This window comes from Gopherus flavomarginatus, chromosome 1, assembly GCF_025201925.1.
Source record: "Gopherus flavomarginatus isolate rGopFla2 chromosome 1, rGopFla2.mat.asm, whole genome shotgun sequence".
In the NCBI taxonomy this organism is placed as follows: Eukaryota; Metazoa; Chordata; order Testudines; family Testudinidae; genus Gopherus; species Gopherus flavomarginatus.
The window spans coordinates 12,297,170-12,317,651 of NC_066617.1; the positions used below are offsets into that span (position 1 = coordinate 12,297,170).

The 20,482-nt window shown below is 44.6% G+C and overlaps 1 protein-coding gene across 1 annotated transcript in view; it reads right to left on the reverse strand.

Moving 5' to 3' along the window:
- Positions 1 to 20,482, reverse strand: part of PRKCQ (protein kinase C theta) — a 72,785-nt gene that overhangs the window by 35,674 nt on the left and 16,629 nt on the right. The window contains exons 5-13 of the mRNA XM_050936885.1: positions 18,360 to 18,420; positions 14,227 to 14,389; positions 11,987 to 12,018; positions 11,806 to 11,891; positions 10,533 to 10,662; positions 9,063 to 9,172; positions 8,448 to 8,571; positions 3,534 to 3,694; positions 162 to 335 (exon numbers count right to left, since the gene is read on the reverse strand). Of these exons, the coding sequence (XP_050792842.1) occupies positions 162 to 335; positions 3,534 to 3,694; positions 8,448 to 8,571; positions 9,063 to 9,172; positions 10,533 to 10,662; positions 11,806 to 11,891; positions 11,987 to 12,018; positions 14,227 to 14,389; positions 18,360 to 18,420 (1,041 nt within the window). The remainder of the gene's footprint in view (positions 1 to 161; positions 336 to 3,533; positions 3,695 to 8,447; positions 8,572 to 9,062; positions 9,173 to 10,532; positions 10,663 to 11,805; positions 11,892 to 11,986; positions 12,019 to 14,226; positions 14,390 to 18,359; positions 18,421 to 20,482) is intronic.

Genomic DNA, 20,482 nt, shown 5'->3' on the forward strand with positions numbered 1-20,482 from the left:
GTTTCTGAGGCACATGCTGAGACTGAAGATTCCTTCCTCTAGCCCTATTTTGTTTGAGAGAACTTTCCTCAGAGTAAACAGGCTCAGGCTTTTGCCCAGTAACAGGAGTAAAGCAGAGTGTCCGCAGCACGTTCCGGCACAACTAGAAAGCAGGTATTTACCTTGGTTTGGAATGTACAATACACATGGGTTAGAAACGGGTGCTCCCAAGCTAAAGAGAGGACTCTCTTTTCCACCATGGTGCATTCGACGTCATCGTCCATCAAAACCACATCCTTTTTCAGAGCCTTCACAGCGAAAAACTGATCCGTGTTCTTTAACTCAGCGAGGAAGACCTGGAAGGGGAAGGCCAACTCATATAAGACGTGCATTTTCTCAAATCATGTTCAGACCTGTTTAAAGAAGTGGGTTGAGAATAACTGGCTCAACACCAAGGTTGAGCAGACAACTTAGAGTGGAAGGATGATCTAGTGCAGGGATCGGCAAACTTTCAGAATTGGTGTGCTGAGTCTTCATTTATTCACTCTAATTCAGGGGTTCTCAAACTGGGGATCGGGACCCCTGAGGGGGTTGTGAGGGTATTACATGGAGGGGTCGCGAGCTATCAGCCTCCACCCCAAACCCTGCTCTGCCTCCAGCATTTATAATAGTGTTAAATATATTGAAAAGTGTTTTTCATTTATGGGGGGGGTTGCACTCAGAGGCTTGCTGTGTGAAAGGGGTCACCAGTACAAAAGTTTGAGAACCACTTCTCTAATTTAAAGTTTCGCGTGTCTGTAATACATTTTAACATTTTTAGAAGGTCTCTTTCTCTAAGTCTATAATATATAACTAAACTATTGTTGTATGCAAAGTAAATAAGGTTTTAAAAATGTTTAAGAAGCTTCTTTAAAATTAAATTAAAATCCAGATCCCCCTGGACTGGTGGCCAGGACCCGGGCAGTGTGAGTGCCACTGAAAATCAGCTCATGTGCTGCCTTTGGCACGTGTGTCATAGGTTGCCTACCCTCAATCTAGTGGCTAAGTTGCCCGACTAGGACTCAGGTAGCCTGAATTCAGGTCCCGATTCTGCCCCAAATATATAAGGCTTTGGGAAAGTCACTCAATCTACCTTATGCCTTAGTTTCCATTTGTAAAATATGGATAACGCTTTCCTACCCCATAGGGGTGTTGTGGGGATAAATCCACTAATGACTATGAGTTACTTGGTTCCTACAGTGATGCGGGTCATGTAAGTAGATGGAACACTTCAGACATGTGAAAACTTTGATGACTGAAACCAGTTTTATGCACATTTTCATAAATAATGGTTTCCATTTTCTGGCCACTCTGCTAACCACTACAGTACTCTAAAAGACATATAGGGGAGTATTATTTTGTCAGCAATATATAAAGGGAACATTTGGGGTCAGATCCTCAGCTGGGATAAATCAATGTAGCGCCACTGATTGACTGATTTACAAGAGTGCGGTATGAATAGAGAGGTTGCACTTCTACAGTATTTCTTGTCTGAGGATCTCATCTGAGTTTAACAAATACTAATGAACTGAGTCGCAGAGAAATAGGCAAGCTTTATTATACCTCTTTCACTGATGGGGAAACTGAAGCACTCAGAGGCAAAATGACTGAATGAGCCGGTAGCAGTGTTGGAAGTAGGCTGATTTCTTGGCCTACAGGCTAATTATAGTACTAGGCAACCACCTGGCTTAGTGGACAGAGCACAGTACTAGAGGACCTGGCCTCACTTCTTAACTCTGTCATAAATTTTCTAGATGATCTTGGGCAAGTCACTTCCCGCTCTGTGTCTCAATTTCCCCATCTCTGATATGGGGATACTGACATCCTTCATAAATTGCTTTGAGATTGATGGATAAAAAGCACTATATAAGAGTTAGGTCTTATTATTAACATGCCCAGTGGTTAGCTAAACATTCAAGAACAATCAATGAGACTTCCTCAGTACTGTTTACTGAACTGTAGCTATGGAAGAGTGCAAGGGATCTGCAACCCCCTTGCAAGTTTTATTTACTCTTCTGGTTACTTGTATGTTTAACTTATCAGTGTGTCGTGTATCGCCTCTCCCATGCCATATGGGGAATAATCAGTAATATTAATGCTGATGCTACAACAACTCTCTCATAGTGCCCTCTCCAAGCTATGGAATATTCTTTAAGAGAGGCGCTCAAGAGATAGTAACCAGAGTGGAACTGTCTGACTGGGACGCAGGAGAGGGTAGGAGACAATAGGGTCAATGCAGCGGCAATGGGCTTCTACACAGATGGCCCAGTACCATTGAAACCCATACTGGTCTCTGGAGATCGGCAGGGTATGAAGGCTGAAGACCCTGCATCTTCTCCAAAGGAGGACACACTCCACTCCAATCAATGGAAGAATTTGGAGAGAATTCTGTCGAGGAAGCTTGTAGTATTTTATACTCCCACACGGTTTTCTGTGCAAGAGTCTGATTTGGACTCTTGGAAAGCAAGATGGAAAGCAAAATGGAAAAAAAAATCAGATGTTTCATTAACAATTTAAGATGTGACCACTGCAATTGCATCAGTCCATAAAATATGCAAGAATCAGCCATACACCCAGGGGAGGTTCCATCTCTGATGTCTTTGGGCAACACGTTATCTAATACATGCACACTCATTAGTTGATGCTAAATTGCAATGAAGAGTTGCTTCCGAAATGCCTCTCAAAACTGCATTAGTGCCAGATGAGTTCATCATGGTTAACATTATCATGGAGGATGCTTCCACGAATTAATAATGATCAGCCACACAACGTAAAGGGAGACGAACGAATCCACTGAAGGTAGAAGATTCATGTTTCAGATCCAAGGCACAGATCCCCAGCTGATTTAAACTGGTATAGCTCCATTGACTCAGTGGAGCTATAAAGATTTACATCAGCTGGAGATCTGGCCCCAAACATCTAAGAGATATAGCTGAATCCAGCCTGAGTAAGGGGCAGAGCATAGTTGCACTGCCCCAAGAATAGGGGGCTTCATAATCTGGTCCCTGCTTCCTCTTTGCCCTGGAGGGGGAAGTAATCTACTCCAGCCTTTTTTCAGGTGCAGCTTACTTCCTCCTCTGAGCTAGCTCAGCTGTGCTGGCTCATAGCAGAGCCAGGACTCCACCCAGTCCATTCTCTGCCCACTTTCTCCCCACCCACATGCATAGAAGGGGAAGTAGAAGCCTGGCTGTGATGTGGGTAGCCGGTGCAGGGGAGGAAGAGGGCCATTAGAGTACATTTACTCTCCTATGCAGAGGTGGGGCTGGGTGTATGATTGAGCCCTGGGAGAATTAGGTTTCTATGCAATGCAACAGTTGGGTACCCTTGGCGATGTTTAAATCTAATTTATTATTATGGACATTTGGGTCAGGGTTTCTTCCGAGGTTTGAAAACAGAGAGTCATGCCTTCTGCCCCTGGCAATGCAACATCCACGTAGGCATTGAAAAGCTGTTTATATTCTCCAGCAGTGCACTGTCTGGTTTTGCTTAGCACACGTCAGCCCCATCTCACTTACCTTGCCAAAGCTTCCCTTTCCCAACATTTTGTGTAAGACAAAATCGTCGATTGTTAATTTCAATTGCTCAGACTTCTGGTCTTTTCCTGGTTCTGATTCTATAAGAGACTCGGGGCTTGTCACGTCTTCCACCGGAGTCTCCCAGGAGATTCCCTGTGGCTCTGAAATGAACGCCAAAGCAAAATAAACACCCAGAAACAAAACAAAAAATCCACATCCTAGTTTTCCATATTTCAAAGACACCCCGTTCCTATTAAAATCAATGGCAATCAGGTGTCCACATTCAGTAGGTGGATTTGAAAATCACAAGCATTGTACCTTAATCTCCTTCTAATTACATCAGTTTTTACAGTGGTGTAACTGCACTGACTTAAGTAGAGTGACTTCTGATGTTACGTGGGTGTAAATGAGAAGAGAAAGACACCCTTTAACTGCAATGTTGCTTTCAAAGCCGAAGATGCTGTGCAGCTTTTACTTGACTTTGCTTCTTGCTGGCTGTCACACCATGCCATGACATCTTACCCTGGGGCCTCTTGCAAGTTCATTGCCAAGGTTGCTGTGTGAAACAGATGAGACACTGTTTATACTTCATGCTCCTGTCCCAGAAGTTCAGATCAGGTTGGCTGCCTTTGCTGTCAGTTCCTGGAGAGGGACTTCCATGAGTTTCCTGGGTATTCTATTTATTTAGATTTATAAAAACCTTTATAGGAATCTATTCCTTACTGAACACTATCCCATAAACTCAAACACGCAATACCATATAGAGGATTGCTCAACCCACCTTGACAGATAAAATAAATATCCACTGTGGTGCCTTAGGTAATCTGGTCCCAAACTCCAGCTAGAAACTAACTGCAGATGTAATCCTCTGATCAGCGTATGTCAGACATCCTCCTCTGGGGCCAATTCACAAATGATGCAAGTCTGGCTCTTTAGAGTCAGAGAATCACAGATATGTTGGGCTGGACAAGACCTCAAGAGGTCACTGAGCCCAGCTCCCTGCGCAGAGGCAGGACCAAATATACCTAGACCAGCCGTTCTCACGACAAATGATTTGGTGACCTCAGAGTGCAGCAACCAACTCTTGCTGGTGGCCACTTTCACACTTTTTCCTAAAATACTGAATTAGCTTTAGGAACAACAAATGAATTGGCACATATACCCATCCAAATCACTGTCATTTATTTATGGCTAGCTAGTAAGTCTGTGCAAAAAGTGATATTAACAAACATACAAGTATCATTTTTCACAGCAGACTTACTCAGCCCTGGCAAGCCTGGGGATAAATTAAGCCCTGCAGGAGAGGCTGAGGGAGGCAATAGCAGGGGCTGGGGAGGGGAGGGTTGGCTGGGGGAGGTAGCAGGGGGCTGGAGCCCGAAGCCCTGCGGCTAGGGGATGGAACCCAAAGCCACAGAGATGGAGCCCAGGCTGGAGCCTGAACCCTTGTGGCCAGAGCCTACCTCCACACCACCCCTGGGCTGAAGCCCAAAGCCTGATCCCCACCACTCCTGAGAAGGTGGGGAACTCACGGGCTGCTCCTCCAGTGTTGTGCCCCAGGCATCTCGGAGCAGGGCAGGGCCCAGCCCTGGCTGGAAGCCCCAGCAGCCAACACCAACGCATCCAGGAGCACCAGGGAAGGGGAGGAGCTGCTGCTCCCCTGGCCCCACCTCCATCACAGCCCAGGAGGTTGTGGCCAAAAGAAAAGCCCCTGGTAGCTGCATACGGCCACAGTGGCTGCATTTGAGAAATGCTGTCCTAGACCACCCTGGACAGGTGTTTGTCCAACATGTTCTTAAAAACCTGCAATGATGGGGATTCCACAACCTCCATTGGTAACCTCCTCCAGCACTTAACTATCCCTTAATGTTAGAACGTTTTTTCTAATATTGAACCTAAATTTCCGTTGTTGCAAACTAAGCCAATTACTTCTTGTCCTACTCTGAGTGGACATGGAGAAGAATTGCTCACTGTTTTCTTCCGTTTACTTCTTACAAGCTGTAGAGATTCATGCTTCTGGTGTGAGAGTCCTCTGGTGTTGACCAAGATGGTAGTCATAACAAAGTCTCCAGAGCATTGGTATAACATGCTTCTGATTGGCGACTCTGCTTTCATAAGTGGGCTGCAGCATTCTGCACAAGCTTCATTTTCCCAGTGGTCTCTATGTGCAGCCCTCGTGCAGAGCAATGCGATCGTAAGGTGACAAAACCGTGGATAATTGTAGAAAGGTTGGAAAGGAAATACTGTGCTCTTCTCACCATTCCACTGGAATCCAAGCTGGGAACCCAATGTTGTGGCCTTTATTGGGTTTAAGCTTTGGTTTAGTTTTGCTTTTGTTCCTAATACATGTATTTTAAAGCTTGCAGGAGAGGTGATTTTTGTCCTGCTCATTCTATGAGCTGTATTCATATGTTGTGCTACACCTCTTCGATGCCAAGGTAATAATAGGCACTATGGACCAAAGGTGGGATTTTCTGACAGGTTGATGTGAGTTAGGAGCGCAGCGAAAGTCATTGGGACTTGTGTGCTTAACTCCCCTTGGGCAAATTCCCAGCTCAAAGGCTAGAAGACAATGTGCAAGGGTTCTCCACATTGGTCAACTGAGGAGGGGAACAGAATCCTCTTTCCAGGTCACTGGGCTCCAGCCCAGATCCACAGGCCTATGCTCTTACCCTATCCTGGTACCCTTTCCTGCCCACCTGAACTTCATCTCCGATAACACAGAACATGCTGTCATGGAACACTGCTTCACAGCAGGAAAGATAAGGAGAGCTTCCTTGTATGGCCTCCTGTTGGCTATTTCCAAATGCAGTTCTTTCATGTCAAGGTGCACATTAGCACTGCAGATTAGCAAGTATGCACCCTGATCTCAATTATCCAGTCACAATGATACTTGAATTTGGTAGGCATAGCATATACTGTAGTTCTTAAATCTACCGTGCAACTCAATCATTTGATTAATAGAGCCTCAGCTGGTGTTAATCAGTGTCACACCGTTCACTTCAATGCAGCTACTGTGATTTACACCACTAGGAATCTGGGCCAATTTGCTCAGGTTTCTTTTTAACTTTAAATCTTCACTGCTAATACTGAAAGGAATAAAAGCTATTGTGGTTCACAGGGGGAGGTAATTTCCAAATGTGGGAGCTGAAAGATTCCACTTAAAACCCATATTTTGATGTTTAGGTCAGCTCTGGGATGAGTAAGGTGGAGATTTTCCATTGACTTTCTACAGGAATGATGGCATGGCTACATGGAGACATCCAGGAAAATTAATCCAAATTAACTAAAGGTGTGAATTTGAAGCACACTTTGGAAGCGAATTAAGACACATCAAATTAAGGTCACTTTAATTCTGAATAATACTGTCTGTGCAGGGATTTAATGTGGTTTAACTAATTCACTTTAAAAATTAATTTGGATTCACTTCCTTGAGTGTCCCTGTGTAGACAAGCTCTTCAGCACCTAGTTGCCATTTATGTCTTTGAAAGATTTCCCCTCAAATGGTCATTTTTTTGTACACGAGTGCAGATTTTATTAAATGTGTGATTTGGCCATGCTATGAAGGTAGGCCACACTCACAAAGAAGGTCTCACAGCATCAATGGTCATTACCTGCAGGGATGTTCACAAAGCTAAGTACAAACAAAATTCAAGAGAGGAGAGAGAAGAATAAAGTGAAACAAGCCCTGGAAACACAATTAATTTAGCCAGTTCTTGGAACAAGTACACATGTCAACAGAGTGCAGCTTGCCAGCTGTGTGGCAGGGTACACAGATAAGATAAACACAACAATGAAACACTTGCAGGAGATTCACCTTTCTGTAATCAGCATAATTAGTTAAGACTATAACAACATGCGTGCAGTACTAAAACAATAAATAAATAAATAACAATTTAAACTGTTATGAAGCTGCTACCTGTCAAGAACATTGCTCTTTCATTAGCTATAAGCCACAACACAGAGAAAATAATGAAACCGGGATATGAATTTTCAGTGGTGAGCAGATAGTTCAAACTAAACAGTGGGCGACGTTTCTTCTTGAGGTTCTGATGAATATGGTTGTGGGTGGGGGAAGTGGTGGGTATTGGGATACCTGACCTAAAGGAGGATTTGGGGAAGATTTTGTCAGCAGTGTGTGTGGTGCTTTGTGGTTCATGTCACTGGAGGACAGGAATGGATGGGTTAGGGCACATGTCTACAGAGAGGTGGAAGGGAGTTGCACTGAGACCAAGGGCATTAGTTGCCCCTGTATGGAGTGGCTGGGAATAGTTTGAGGGTAGGTGTGACAGAGTCTGGATGAGAGGGATATGCTTTGGTAGAGGCATGACTCTAGCGACAGATGTTGCTTTGTATTGACTAATGAACATATCATCTGGAGTGAGTTATTTTTTGGAAACTCCATTATTTGGAGCGTGCACTGGAATTGTTGCTGACTAGGTCTAAGCCATAAATCATGTCCGTGCTACTATGTCAGAATCGTGACATCACATGAGGCTTGGAAGGAACCTCTTGTAAGTGTAAGCCACACCCACTTGCTGCGACTCTGTCTCCTTCTGGTGGCAGCGAGACCTTGGCTCAGAGAGATGGGTCTTTCAGCTCAAGTAATAGAGGCTCATTTATGGATTTCCCAGATTTGATCCCTGCTGTCAACAAGCCATCCAGGGACATCAGCATTACAAGTGATGGTCCTTCCATGGAATCTAGCTGGGAAGCCTCTGAGGCTTGGGAAGTGCTTCCTGGTCATGGGGAGATGAAAGACACCACCAGAGGGGGACAGAGCACAGAGTGGGAGTGGCTTATATACGTAATACATAGGATGTCTGTACTACGAATGGACTAAGTTCATTATTATCATTGTCTGTGGTTAACAGTTTAAATAATTGGCACCGTGAACACACATAATTGGAGAGGTACCTCTTTTCCCAGTTGCAGGTGCTGGCACAGATTGAAGCAGAGTTACTTCTTTCATAGGAACAGGAAGGCCAATTTCAACAGGTCCTTCTCTGAAGATCTGTTCAGTGTCACGCAAACAGCGAGCCTGGGTCACAAGCAAAAAAGGAGCGATGTTAGGGGCTGAAAATGCCTATGAGCACAGGTATCTTATTAAACCTGCTTAATCCGCACAGGCGTAATTATAGAAAGACAAGGAGTTGGCTACTAACTGAAGTCATCGATAGAACGCATTAGGAAGGTCATGGTTTTGGAGTCTTTGTTTCTTTAAAGCAACACACTGTGGAAGAGTTTGAGTCTCTATGTTGTTATATATGTATTACAGCCATGCTTAGAGTCCCCAACCAAGATCTGGGTCCCATTGTGCTGCATGTTGTTCACACAAAGAGTCAGAGACAGTCCCTGCCCTGAAGAGTTTACAATTCAAATAGACAAGACAGAGTGGAGGGGGAAATGGAGGGGGAAATGATTTGCACCAGCTCACAGAGCGGGTCAGTAGACTAGCACCCAGGTCTCTTGAATGCCACACCAGCACCCTATCCACTAAACCACGCCGTTTCAGCCCACGAGCTGTTGTACCTGCTGGGTGCTCTCTATCATTGCCAGTGCTTCAGCCATTAGTTTCTGGTTAACTCCACAAAGGTTTGCCACTTTTGTCTGGCACTTGTGATGGACGTTCATGCCACATGCTGAAAGGAAGAAGTTTATAAGGTGATCAGGGCCTGGGGAGGTTTGCATTATAAACAGCATTTGTTTGACATGAGGCAGAGCACTTCTATTGGCCTGAGCCAGAAATTCACCCTTCTGAAGCCCTGTGTAGCTCAAGGCCTAAGCACCAGTTAAATCCTATTGGTGCACAGTCACTGTGCTGGCCCGACCTGAATAAGCCACAGGCTGGAGAGATGCATGTGGGCATTTTCCTCCCTAAGCCTGTGGACAGATGTGGATCCACTCTTCAACCCTATAGATCACGCACAGGGCCAGTGCAAGGATGTTTCATGCCCTAGGCAAAACTTCCACCTTGTGCCTTCCCCTAAGTCCTCGTCCTGAGGCGCCCCCTGCCCTGCGGCAGCTCCCCACCTCCGCCCTGAGGCGCCCCCTGTGTGGCAGCTCCCCACCCCCAACCCTCTGCCCTGAGGCATCCCCCCGTGGAAGCTCCCCCCTCACACCCTGAGGCACGCCCCCGCAGCAGCTCCCCCCACCCTCAGGCACCCCCTCCCCACCTCAGCCCTGCCCCGCCTCCTCCCCGAGCACGCCGTCGCGGGAGAAGTGAAGCAGCCACTGCGTGCTCGGGGAGGAGACGGGGCAGGGGTGAGCTGGGGCGGGGAGTTCCCCTGAGTGCCGCCCCCCCCAACTTGCTGCAGGCAGCCCTCCCCACGCTCCCCTGCCCCAGCTCCCTCTGCCTAAATGTCAGTGGCGACCGAGGCAGCCAAAGATCCAGCTGCCGCAGTCGCTGCCAAAGAAAATGCCGCCCCACCAAATCCTAGCACCCTAGGCGACCGCCTAGGTCACCTAAATGGTTGCACCGGCCCTGATCATGCATCCTTGTGCATCCCTCAGAATGATCCTGCTGTGTGTGTGTGTGGGGGGGATCCTCAGGTTCTGCCGTCAGCATGTCCCCTTGCCACCAAGTATTAAGGAGCTATTTGCATGTGTAACATAAATAGGATTTGGCCTTTAAGCCTGGTCTACACTGGGGGGAGGGGTCGATGTAAGATACGCAACTTCAACTACGGGAATAGTGTAGCTGAAGTTGACGTATCTTATTTCAACTTACCTCCTGTCCTCACAATGCGGGATCGACGGCCGCGGCTCTCCCATCAACTCTGCTACTGCTGCTCGCCCTGGTGCAGTTCCAGAGTCGACGGGAGAGCGTTCGGGGATCGATAGATTGCATCTAGAGAAGATGTGATATATTGATCCCCGATAGATCGATCACTACGCGCTGATCTGGCGGGTAGTCTGGCCGTACCCTTAGACTGCAGCTCCTTAGGAGAGCAGCCTTGCAAAGGCCCATTCCATCTACAGTTGCAGAGCAGTGGGACTCACCGTCACACTTTAACCCTTGCCTCGCCAGGCCCCAAAGAAGCGTGCCACAGTGCTCGCAGAACGTCGGGCTCTTATAGTTGTAGACCTTAAACCGGTGAGGCATATCTATCTTAAACCTCTCCTTGTGGAACTGCAAGAAAAAAAGACAGCAATGAAAATACTGCTCACTCTACACTGGCGCTGAATTAAAAAAAAGCAGTATTCATCATCCATATTATTCTATCTATTTTAGGGGGATTATACTGCTGCCCATCAAGTGGTCTTTGACAGCCTTATTATTAGTTGGCAGGGTTTTTACCATGCCCAGGGCAAAAAAGGCCTTGGGAATAAGCAATATATTGTACATAGAAAACAGGGTAGGAAAAAAAGTGACATCCATGCCAGTGCTGCATCTTTGTTATTGGGATTGACCAAACAGAGGAAATTGTCTATAGATTTACAAAGCCAAGTAGGGGATTTTGCCACAAAGCTCCCATCTTTGTCAACGGGAACTGTGTGGCTAAACCCACTAGTCAGCTTTGAGAATAACAGCCTGAAGTGTTTGCAGAGTGTAAACACCATGGAGGGATCAGAACTGATGAAGGGAAATGCGACATGGTGTAAATCGGAGCTGTGGGATGAAATTAACTAAGAAAAATGCAGTCTTCACATCAAGGCAGAAATGGCAGTTTATGCTCATTTTGGAACAGGGTAGGGGAATGCTCCCTGGAACAATGGTGTGAAAAAGCAAGATAAAAATCTTATAAAGGGGAACGTGTCAACATACAGATCTCCTATTAACAATCTGCAAACTTTGGATAATATATACACTCTTGAAATGGTAAATTCCTCGATTTTAAGGCCAGAAGGGACCATTATGATAATTGAGTCTGACCTCCTGCATCATAAAGACCAATGAACTTCACCCAACAATATCTCCCTCATGCCCATAACTTAGAGGTATAACATCACTTTTGGAATCATAGAATCATAGAATATTAGGGTTGGAAGGGACCTCAGGAGGTCATCGAGTCCAACCGCCTGCTCAAAGAAGGACCAGTGGAAGATATCCAGTCTTGATTTACATATTGCAAATTCAGTTATTATATTTGAGTGCATCACAAATAAGAGATTGTGTGTGACTGATTAGGAAGGTGCAAGCAAAGGACACAAATCCGATCCATGACACCCATTCTACACCAGTAACTTTAGTGACTTCACTGGAGTTCCTCCTGATTTACATCAGCATGAGAAAGCTCAGAATGAAATCCCTATGCCGAAATGTGACACATACCATTGTTTCTCTGCTATTGATTGCTGATCCTGTGCACTTAGCTATTACTTTATCAATACACTTCTTATGAATGGCAGCATTGCATTCTAAAAGAACAGATAAGTCACAATATTAGGAAAAAATGCCATTTAAAAAACCACAACGGAATAAATAATGATAGTAATAAAATAAAGCTTCTTACGCCTGCACTGGTAGCCTTGTTTGTTAAGACCCCTGGAATAAACACAAAGCTGGTTAATTCTGAATTTTCAGAGAGCTAATGTCAGCAGTATTTATGCAATGAAAATTGAATAAAACCACATTGATTTTTATTAGCTCCTGTAGGGCTTATCTAGCTTAAGTATCTTTATTCACTTCAGCTAGTAGTTAGAATGACTGCCTGCAGCCCTCACAGCTGTTTTTGTGCACTTTTCAACTTTTAATTTTGCATCAGTTAATGGCAAACTGTTTATTAGAAAGTTATGTGTCTTTTAGTCACTGCATAAAAAGTAAAAGATAAGAGTGAATGTTCACATTGGTGCAAATGCAATTAGAAACATGACAATTGTGTGTGTCATATCCCGGGAATGAAACATGTAACACCTACATGTAACAGATAAAGGGCCTGATATCATGATACTTACTCACATGAGGGGTCTTTACTCCTTCAAACAGTTCCAATGCCCCAAAACCTGAGGCCTTTTCTCAGTTTCCAGTCCTAATGGACTCAGGAGGTCATCGAGGGCGATCACACTCCCATTAAAGTCAATGGAAAGATTCTCAGGTCCAGATCTTCAGAGGTAGTTAGGCACCTAACTCCAATTGATTTCAAAGGAAGTTGAGGGGCTAAATACCTTTGGGGATTTGTGCCCGACTGACTTAAATAGGTGCTGGATTGGGCCCTGCTCAGACAAACTCTCACTGAAAAGGCCCATTGGAGTCAAGTATGGGAGTGAGAGTTGTGGGGTCAGGCGTCTTAATGGTGAGTAGTTATAATTCTTCACTGATGTTTGGAGGAATAGATTCTCCTGAGATGATGATTAGTATCTAGTGTGTAACAGAAGTACCTGGGGACATCTGCCTACACATGTACATGCTGCATTGCACTGGGCTGTGATCCAGGGAAAGCACCTCACTTGCACCAACTGTGATGGTACCTCCCATAAGGCTTTATGGAAATATTATTAGAATGTGTTTTCTGCTACATATGCCATATAACATATCTCAAAGGTTATGATCTACTGAATGTATTAATCCTATTTGTATGCATGTATCATTTTTGTATTTGAAGTTATGAATGTTATGAATGTTGGCTGTGTACTAGCTTGATTTCTAAATAACCTTAGTAGAGCATTTGGTCAGTTCCTGTAGAAAGGAATGTTGAAATTAAGTACCTAATCAAGAAACACTAAAAGGACAATGGATCTTGGAATGCTCCAATCCACATAAGAAGTCTATTTGAGGATGTTCAAGGTAGCATGTAAACAATGGATGCTACCTGTAAAAACTGTGAGTCATGCATGGACATGTGACTTGCCCAGGTGACTCCTAAACTCCATCTTGGAGCTGGACTTTGCATAGGAGTGAGAAGAGGGTCTTCACCCACAACAAAAAGTCTATTTAAACCCCTGGGAGCCCCCTCCATTTGGTCTTCAGCTGGCTAAAAAGAGAGCCTCTCCAACCCCCAGGATACTTGAAAGAAACTGGAACAAAGGACAGCAACTACAGGGGGTGTAAGTGATTGCTGGACCCAGGCTAGAAGGAGATTAGTCTCTAAAAGGAAGCATTCTGGCACTGGTGAGGATCTTATCTGTATTCAGTTTGATTAGACATAGATTTGCTCATTTTATTTTATTTTGCTTGGTGACTTATTTTGTTTTGTCTGTTACTACTTGGAACCACTTAAATCCTACTTTCTCTATTTAATAAAATCACTTTTTACTTATTAATTAACTCGAAGTATGTATTAATACCTGGGGGAGCAAACACCTGTGCATACCTCTCTATCAGTGTTATACAGGGCAAACAATTCATGAGTTTACCCTGTATAAGCTTTATACAGGGTAAAACGGATTTATTTGGGTTTAGACCCCATTGGGAGTTGGGCGTCTGAATGTTGAAGACAGGAACATGTCTATTAGCTGCTTTCAGGTAAACTTATAGCTTTGGGGCAAGTAATTCAGACCCTGGGTCTGTGCTGGAGCAGATGAGCGTGTCTGGGTCAGCAAGACAGGGTGCTGGGGTCCCGAGCTGGCAGGGAAAGCAGGAGCAGAGGTAGTCTTGGCATATCAGGTGGCAGCTCCCAAGAGGGGTTCTGTGATCCAACCTGTCACACCAACTCTCATTCATTTGTAGCCACAGAGTGCTTATGGAAGGGCAGCCAGTTAACATGACGGACAACGAGAATGACAGGTAGAGGAAACACTGAATCATTGTACGTACCAGACGAACTCATGGCAGACAGAGCAGAATGTGGGTTGCGGAAAAAAGGTAGCAGTGAACTCGTGACATTTGACGTTGTGAATTTTGGCTTGTTTGATGGCTCCCCGGCGCTGATGCAAGGAGAAAAACCCCTCTGTCTCGAAGTTAATCAGCTCTTTAGCATCTGGGAAGAAAGGAGACGTAAAAGTTCATTACAAAATTCAGTTATTATCTATGTGTGTGGATATATACAGTATAAGTATATATAGTGTAAGTACAGTATAACGACAGTGTGTGTATACACTCACTGTACTTATACTGTGTTTATACTCTGTGTTCTGAGCTGAGAATCTCATCAGAGTGCTTTACAAGCATTAATAAATGAAGCCACACATCACCCTGGTGAGGCAGGTATTACATTCATTTGACTGATGGGGAACTGGGACACAGACAAGTTCAATGACTTGCAGAAGGACAGAGGCTGTATAGTTGAGAATAGCAGGTGCAGCTCTAGACATTTCGCCACCCCAAGGACGGCGGCATGCCGCAGGGAGTGGTCTGCTGGTCAACGGGAGGGCGGCAGGCAGGCAGCCTTCAGTGGCGTGCCTGCGGAGGGTCCGCCGGTCCCGTGGCTCCGGTGGGCCTCCCACAGGCATGCCTGCAGAGGGTCCACTGGTCCCGCGGCTCCAGTGGACCTCCTGCAGGCGTGTCTGTAGTGGCTACACTGGTCTCGTGCCTGGTGGAGCCGTGGGACCAGCAGACCTTCCTCGGGCACACCTGCAGGAGGTCCACCGGAGCCGTGGGACCAGCAGACCCTCCGTAGGCACACCTGCTGGAGGTCCACCGGAGCTGCGGGACCAGCGGACTCTCTGCAGGCATGCCGCCGAAGACGGCCTGCCTGCTGCCCTCCCGGCGACGAGCAGAGCGCCTCCCGTGGCATGCTGCCCCAAGCACGCGCTTGGCATGCTGGGGCCTGGAGCCACCCCTGGAGAATAGAATCCAGGAGCTCTGAGTCCCAGCCCTACTCTCTAGTCTCCTCTCTGTAACTATGCTGGTGGAAACAACTAATGTGAGACCAAACTTGCTCATAGATACTTAGTATAAAACTTATAAGAGATTACACATGAATCCTCTGGTTAGAAATGAAGCAGGCAGAGTGCCCATGTCTGTTTCATGAGGGCTTTCATTCTACCACCTTAAAGCAGAAAGGGAAAGTCCTCCAAATAAGCAGTTAATTGGTTTAAATACCAACTTGCTGTTCTGAAACTACTGGTAGAGGATCCTTTCAGCATTTACAATGTGAACATATGATGGGGGGCATGACCTAGGAGAGGAAAAAGGTGGGAGGAAACAGCTGGCAAAATTCACAATGAGAATCCGAGCTGGGCAGAAAAAGGTCATTCTGTTTCAGGGAGGATTTTTATATTTCGTTCCAACTGGGAACGAAACCCCAAAATTTCAAAATTCTCATTGAAAAAGATCCCCAGCTCTGGGGCAGGCTGCTGGTAGGCTGTCTGGAAGTTGTGCACCCTGGAAACAGGGAGGTCCCCAGCAGCCTACCAGGTGGCCCCTGAATCTCTGGAGTCTGTGACTCTGAAGCAGTCTGCGTAGTATGTGTCCCTGGAGCCATGGACCATGGAACCCCTGAGGTCCCCAGCAGACAGGCTACCAAGGAGTCGAGTGGGTGAACTGTCACAAAATACTGCCTGGGTTCGATTGGAACTTTGGTGAAATTGAACCATCTCTGTGAAACATTTTATTTTTGATGAATTGGCAAGTTCTGACAAAATACTGTTGCACTGGGATTTTTCCGACCAACTCTAATGATAAAGTGGATTGAACTGTTTGATACAACGACAGTGTAGGTGTCCTTCATGTTGCATCCCCAGTGTAACTCAGCCATAGAGCACACCTATAGGCAAGAAAATAGTTCAGTTTCCTTGTCTGTTCAATCAGTGTTTGGTATTGCTAGCTATTTTTGATAATGAGGTCAATTGTGCTGGTAGAACTATCCACTAGGAAATGGACTGATACCACCTTATTGCACCTGGGACCCCTGAATTTTGGTTTCTACTGACCTGAACTAGCGCTGAGCTGATGACTTAAGGGAGAAAATTCTAGATCCTACAGCCAATGCCTTGAGCCCTATCTGACTTTCTTTCCACCTCTACCCATATTTTAAATAGTGTGTTTGTTTCCCATACATGTTTACATTTAAATTCTAGAAGCTTGGGTGATGCTATTTATTATTAGAAAGAGGCTATTTCATTCTGTGGCAAGCAACATTATATGATAATCCCCCCCAAACTACAGCCCCATGCTTTTAAATATATGTTTCCAAAGGTTGGAATTGGCTTAACATGCTGAATTACAAGACAACAGGGACCAATGAATTGTTGCTAATGCGAATTCATAATATACAGAACATAGGAGTTATTTAATGTATTGTTTCCAGCAAATAATTTTCTTAAAATAAAAAGACATTGAACCCTTTCTGATCTCTTATAACCCGCAGAAGCAGAATGTGTCAATACAGACAAGCTCTTGTCTTCTCCTCTCGTTGGCTTTCACTAATGAAGCAGGGCTGGGTTTGGTTAGTATTTGGGTGGGAGATTTCCAAGGAAACCCTGGACTTTAAAGGAAGTGGTTTGTGTGGGTCAATAAGTAGTGCACGTTCCTCTATTCAGAATTGAACTAATGCCCCAGCAGTATGGAAGTGCTGCCATTGGATTCGATGTAAAGGAGAGAATGTGCCTGGAAAACAGTCACAAGTATCTCTTTGGGATGTTGTTGACCTCACTGATGGTACCTTGATCTAAATCAAGATCTTAAGAGAAACGAACAGCTAAAATACTAAGTGATGAAAAGTGTTGCATAAACAAGAGGAAATATTTTTGAGGCATGTTTTTTTAAAACCCACTGGGTGCTCTTTCAGATGCAGTTTCTTTGCAGTTCAAAGTACAATCTGTAATACTACAAAAATGTAGGGCTTGATCCAACTATGGGAGTTAGATCAGGGCCACGGGGTAAATATAAATGAAGCTGATTTAAAAAATATAGACCTTTCAACTCTTGACATGAGTGCTCAGGTGTAAGATTTTCAATTTACGTAGAATTGTTGCCCTGAAAAAAGTAGTTAGAATTACATATATAATTTGCTGAAAGATTGTTTTTGCATATTCCTTGTCATTCTACCAGGCCAGTACTGCTTTCCGATATACTGTATTCATGAAAATACACAGTTAAATTCCCAGTTAGTGTGATTCTGCAAGGTTTGCGAGGAAAAAAACCCAACCCTTGCTAAATAGAATAATATCCGCATAGTGGATTGTGCAACAATTCACCTAAGTATTCTGTAGGAAGTAGCCTGCACTGAAGTATTGATTCAGACTTTGCTACATGCAATTCAGAGATGTACTATACACCTAACCTCTCTAAAAGTTAGCCCTTATGATGGGTTAAAACTTCTGTTTCAATGCTTACCTGATACAGCGTGACAGCAGAAGCCTTACTACCCATCAGAAGTAGGAGTTGATGAGGAAAAGTACCAACATACACACACTTCCTAATGAATTATTTTCATTGTCTCATTGGAAGATCTTTCTAAGTTGAGGTTTTGTCATTAAGGTCAAAAGATGAAAATGTGTTTTACATGGCCATTTATGCACGTTGCCATGCCTTTATGTTGAGATTGCTCCAAACCAATATATTCTTAATGTATACATTTCTCAGCTAGGAGCTCTATACGGGGCCAGTCCAAACCTTTGAAATCAGTGGGAGTCTTTCCACTGTCCTGGATGGGAGCTGGATCTGGAATTAGGTCCTTTTTCCTTCTGGGTCTACCCTAGTTGGCTTAAGGGAATGCATATGTAGGGCTGGCAGTTAGAGAATCCACTTTTTTACTGGTAAAGTTAGGAAAGTTGAATGCAAATAACTGAGGGACAGCAAGCATGGAACCCCGCAATGCTATATGAATCGCTCTGCATAGTGGAGCCGTATTCAATCCATTGCAATACTCTCAATACAAGTTTACAGGTGAATCAGCAGTATTGAAATGAGCATTATTTTAAATGGTAGGTGTTTATCTGAAGGTGACTTGTCTGCCCCACGTAACCAGAAATCGAATCAATTAATCAATAAATAGTGTCACTTGCCACTCATTTCCAGGAAGTATCTTGCATTCATTAGCATTCTCCCTTGAGGTTTCAAGTCTAGCTGGTTGAGACAAGGAGAAAGAAAACGTGTAGATGTTAGACAGCAATACTGCTTAATGGCAATCATGTTAGATGCTTGAGCGAACTCAAAGCTAAAGTCTAGCAATAATCTCAGCTGGCAAGAAAACGAATGAATTTCCACATAGAGTTCAAAAAATGGCAATAAATGCTTGTTTTCGGTTTGTTCATTATTAGACACAGTAACTACTGGACAACAAAGTACACCAGAGAACAAAGTGTATAGAAGGGCTGTGGGAGGAGAGAGAGACAGTTATGAGACTATGCTGCTTCTCATCAGAGGCTTGGGAACAGCATGCTAGAACATACGTAAGTATGGATAAAATAATAAATAAGGCTGAGATTTGCCAAAAGACCTCGGTATCCACCAGCTTCCATCAAGAGACCATATCATTCCCAGTGGCAGCTGCTGAGTGCTAAGCACTTTTGCAAATTTGACTGTAAGTACCTAGCTCCCATAGGCTTTAATGGGAGTTAGATTCCTATTGATATTTTTGGTTTGCTGGCTGAATCAAAAAGTTTTTTTTTTTAATTGTTTCAGGTTGGCCAACAATGAAATTTTTCAGCAATTAGAAAAAGTAAAAAAACCTCAAGGAAAGTTTGATTCGATCCAACATGAAATGTTTCATTTTGTTTTTGAAGGATTTCTGCTTAAAAAAAAAACTCTCTGAGAAGCCTACACAGCAATGAATCGGCTCCACTGTCTGAGCCTCACAAGCCCAAGTTGGCTGGCATGGGCAAGCTGCAGGTTTTTCTTTGTGTGCAGACATACGCTGACCAAACAGAAAATGAAATTCAAAAGTTCTCGGAGCTTTTCCTGTGTACCTGGCTAGTGCATCGGAATTCAAAGTGCTGTCCAGAGTGGTCACAATGGAGCATTCTGGGATAGCTCCTGGAGGCCAACACCATAGATTTGCATCCTCACTACCCCAAATTCGACCCAGAAAAGTTGATTTTAGCGCTACTCTCCCCGCCAAGGAGTACAGAAGTCGATTTTAAGAGCCTTTCAGGTTGACAGAACGGGGTTGGTTGTGTGGACGCATTCGTTTTGAAATCGATCTAACATGGCTAAATTTGACTTAACCCAGTAGTGTAGACCAGGCCTTAGACTCTATATACCCGTAGGCTCTGAAGTACCTAAAACTGTTTTAAAAATAGAAATTAGGTGCTTTTGAAAATTTCACTCTATGGGTAAATCTTACAAGTTAGCATAGATGCCAACTCTGTGGGTGCTCCGGGGATGGAACACCCATGGAAAAAAAAATAGTGGGTGCTTAGCACCCACTGGCTGGTCCCACCAATCAGCTCCTCCCTCTCTTCCCAGTGCCTCCCACCAGCCAAGGATCAGCTGTTCAGCAGCGGGCAGGAGGAGCTGGGGAGGGGGCAGGAGGAGCAGGGGCATGAAGATGCAGAGTGAGGGCGGGGTGCACTCGGGGGCGGGGGTGGAACAAGGTAGGAAGGGGCAGGGGAGGGGTAGGGCCTTGGGGGGAAGGGTGGAGTGGGGGCAGGGCCTGGGGCAGAGTGGGAGTGAGCATCCTTCGGGAAATCAGAAAGTCAGTATCTCTGCAAGTTAGTCTGAAAGCTGACAGGAAAAACTACCTGCCATTTAAGTAATTTAACATTTCTCCAGATGTCATGTCCCTATTAAGAGCACGACGATCACAAAAATACTAAACAGCATTACCTGAAGCCTACCTGCTGGGATTATCATGCCATGTAATTAATACTTCAAGCCTGTTTCATCACTGCGCTACTTCAGATTTACACCGCTGATGCAGTGATATAACACTGAAGTGATGCAGCGGGGAATCAGTCCATTGATATTAGAAAGATTACATTTTAAGAGCATTTCTCTAGGGCACATAAAATAATTCATATGTAGCCACTCATATTACTATCTGCCCCCAAAGGATTATCTAATCTAATTTATTTTGTCTGCATGACTCATAGGAACCAGAATCCTTGCTAATATAAGGTATATGTTTTAATATAGCAGTGACAGTTAATATGAAAGCATTAGGTTGCTCTTTTTTATGTTCATGGAC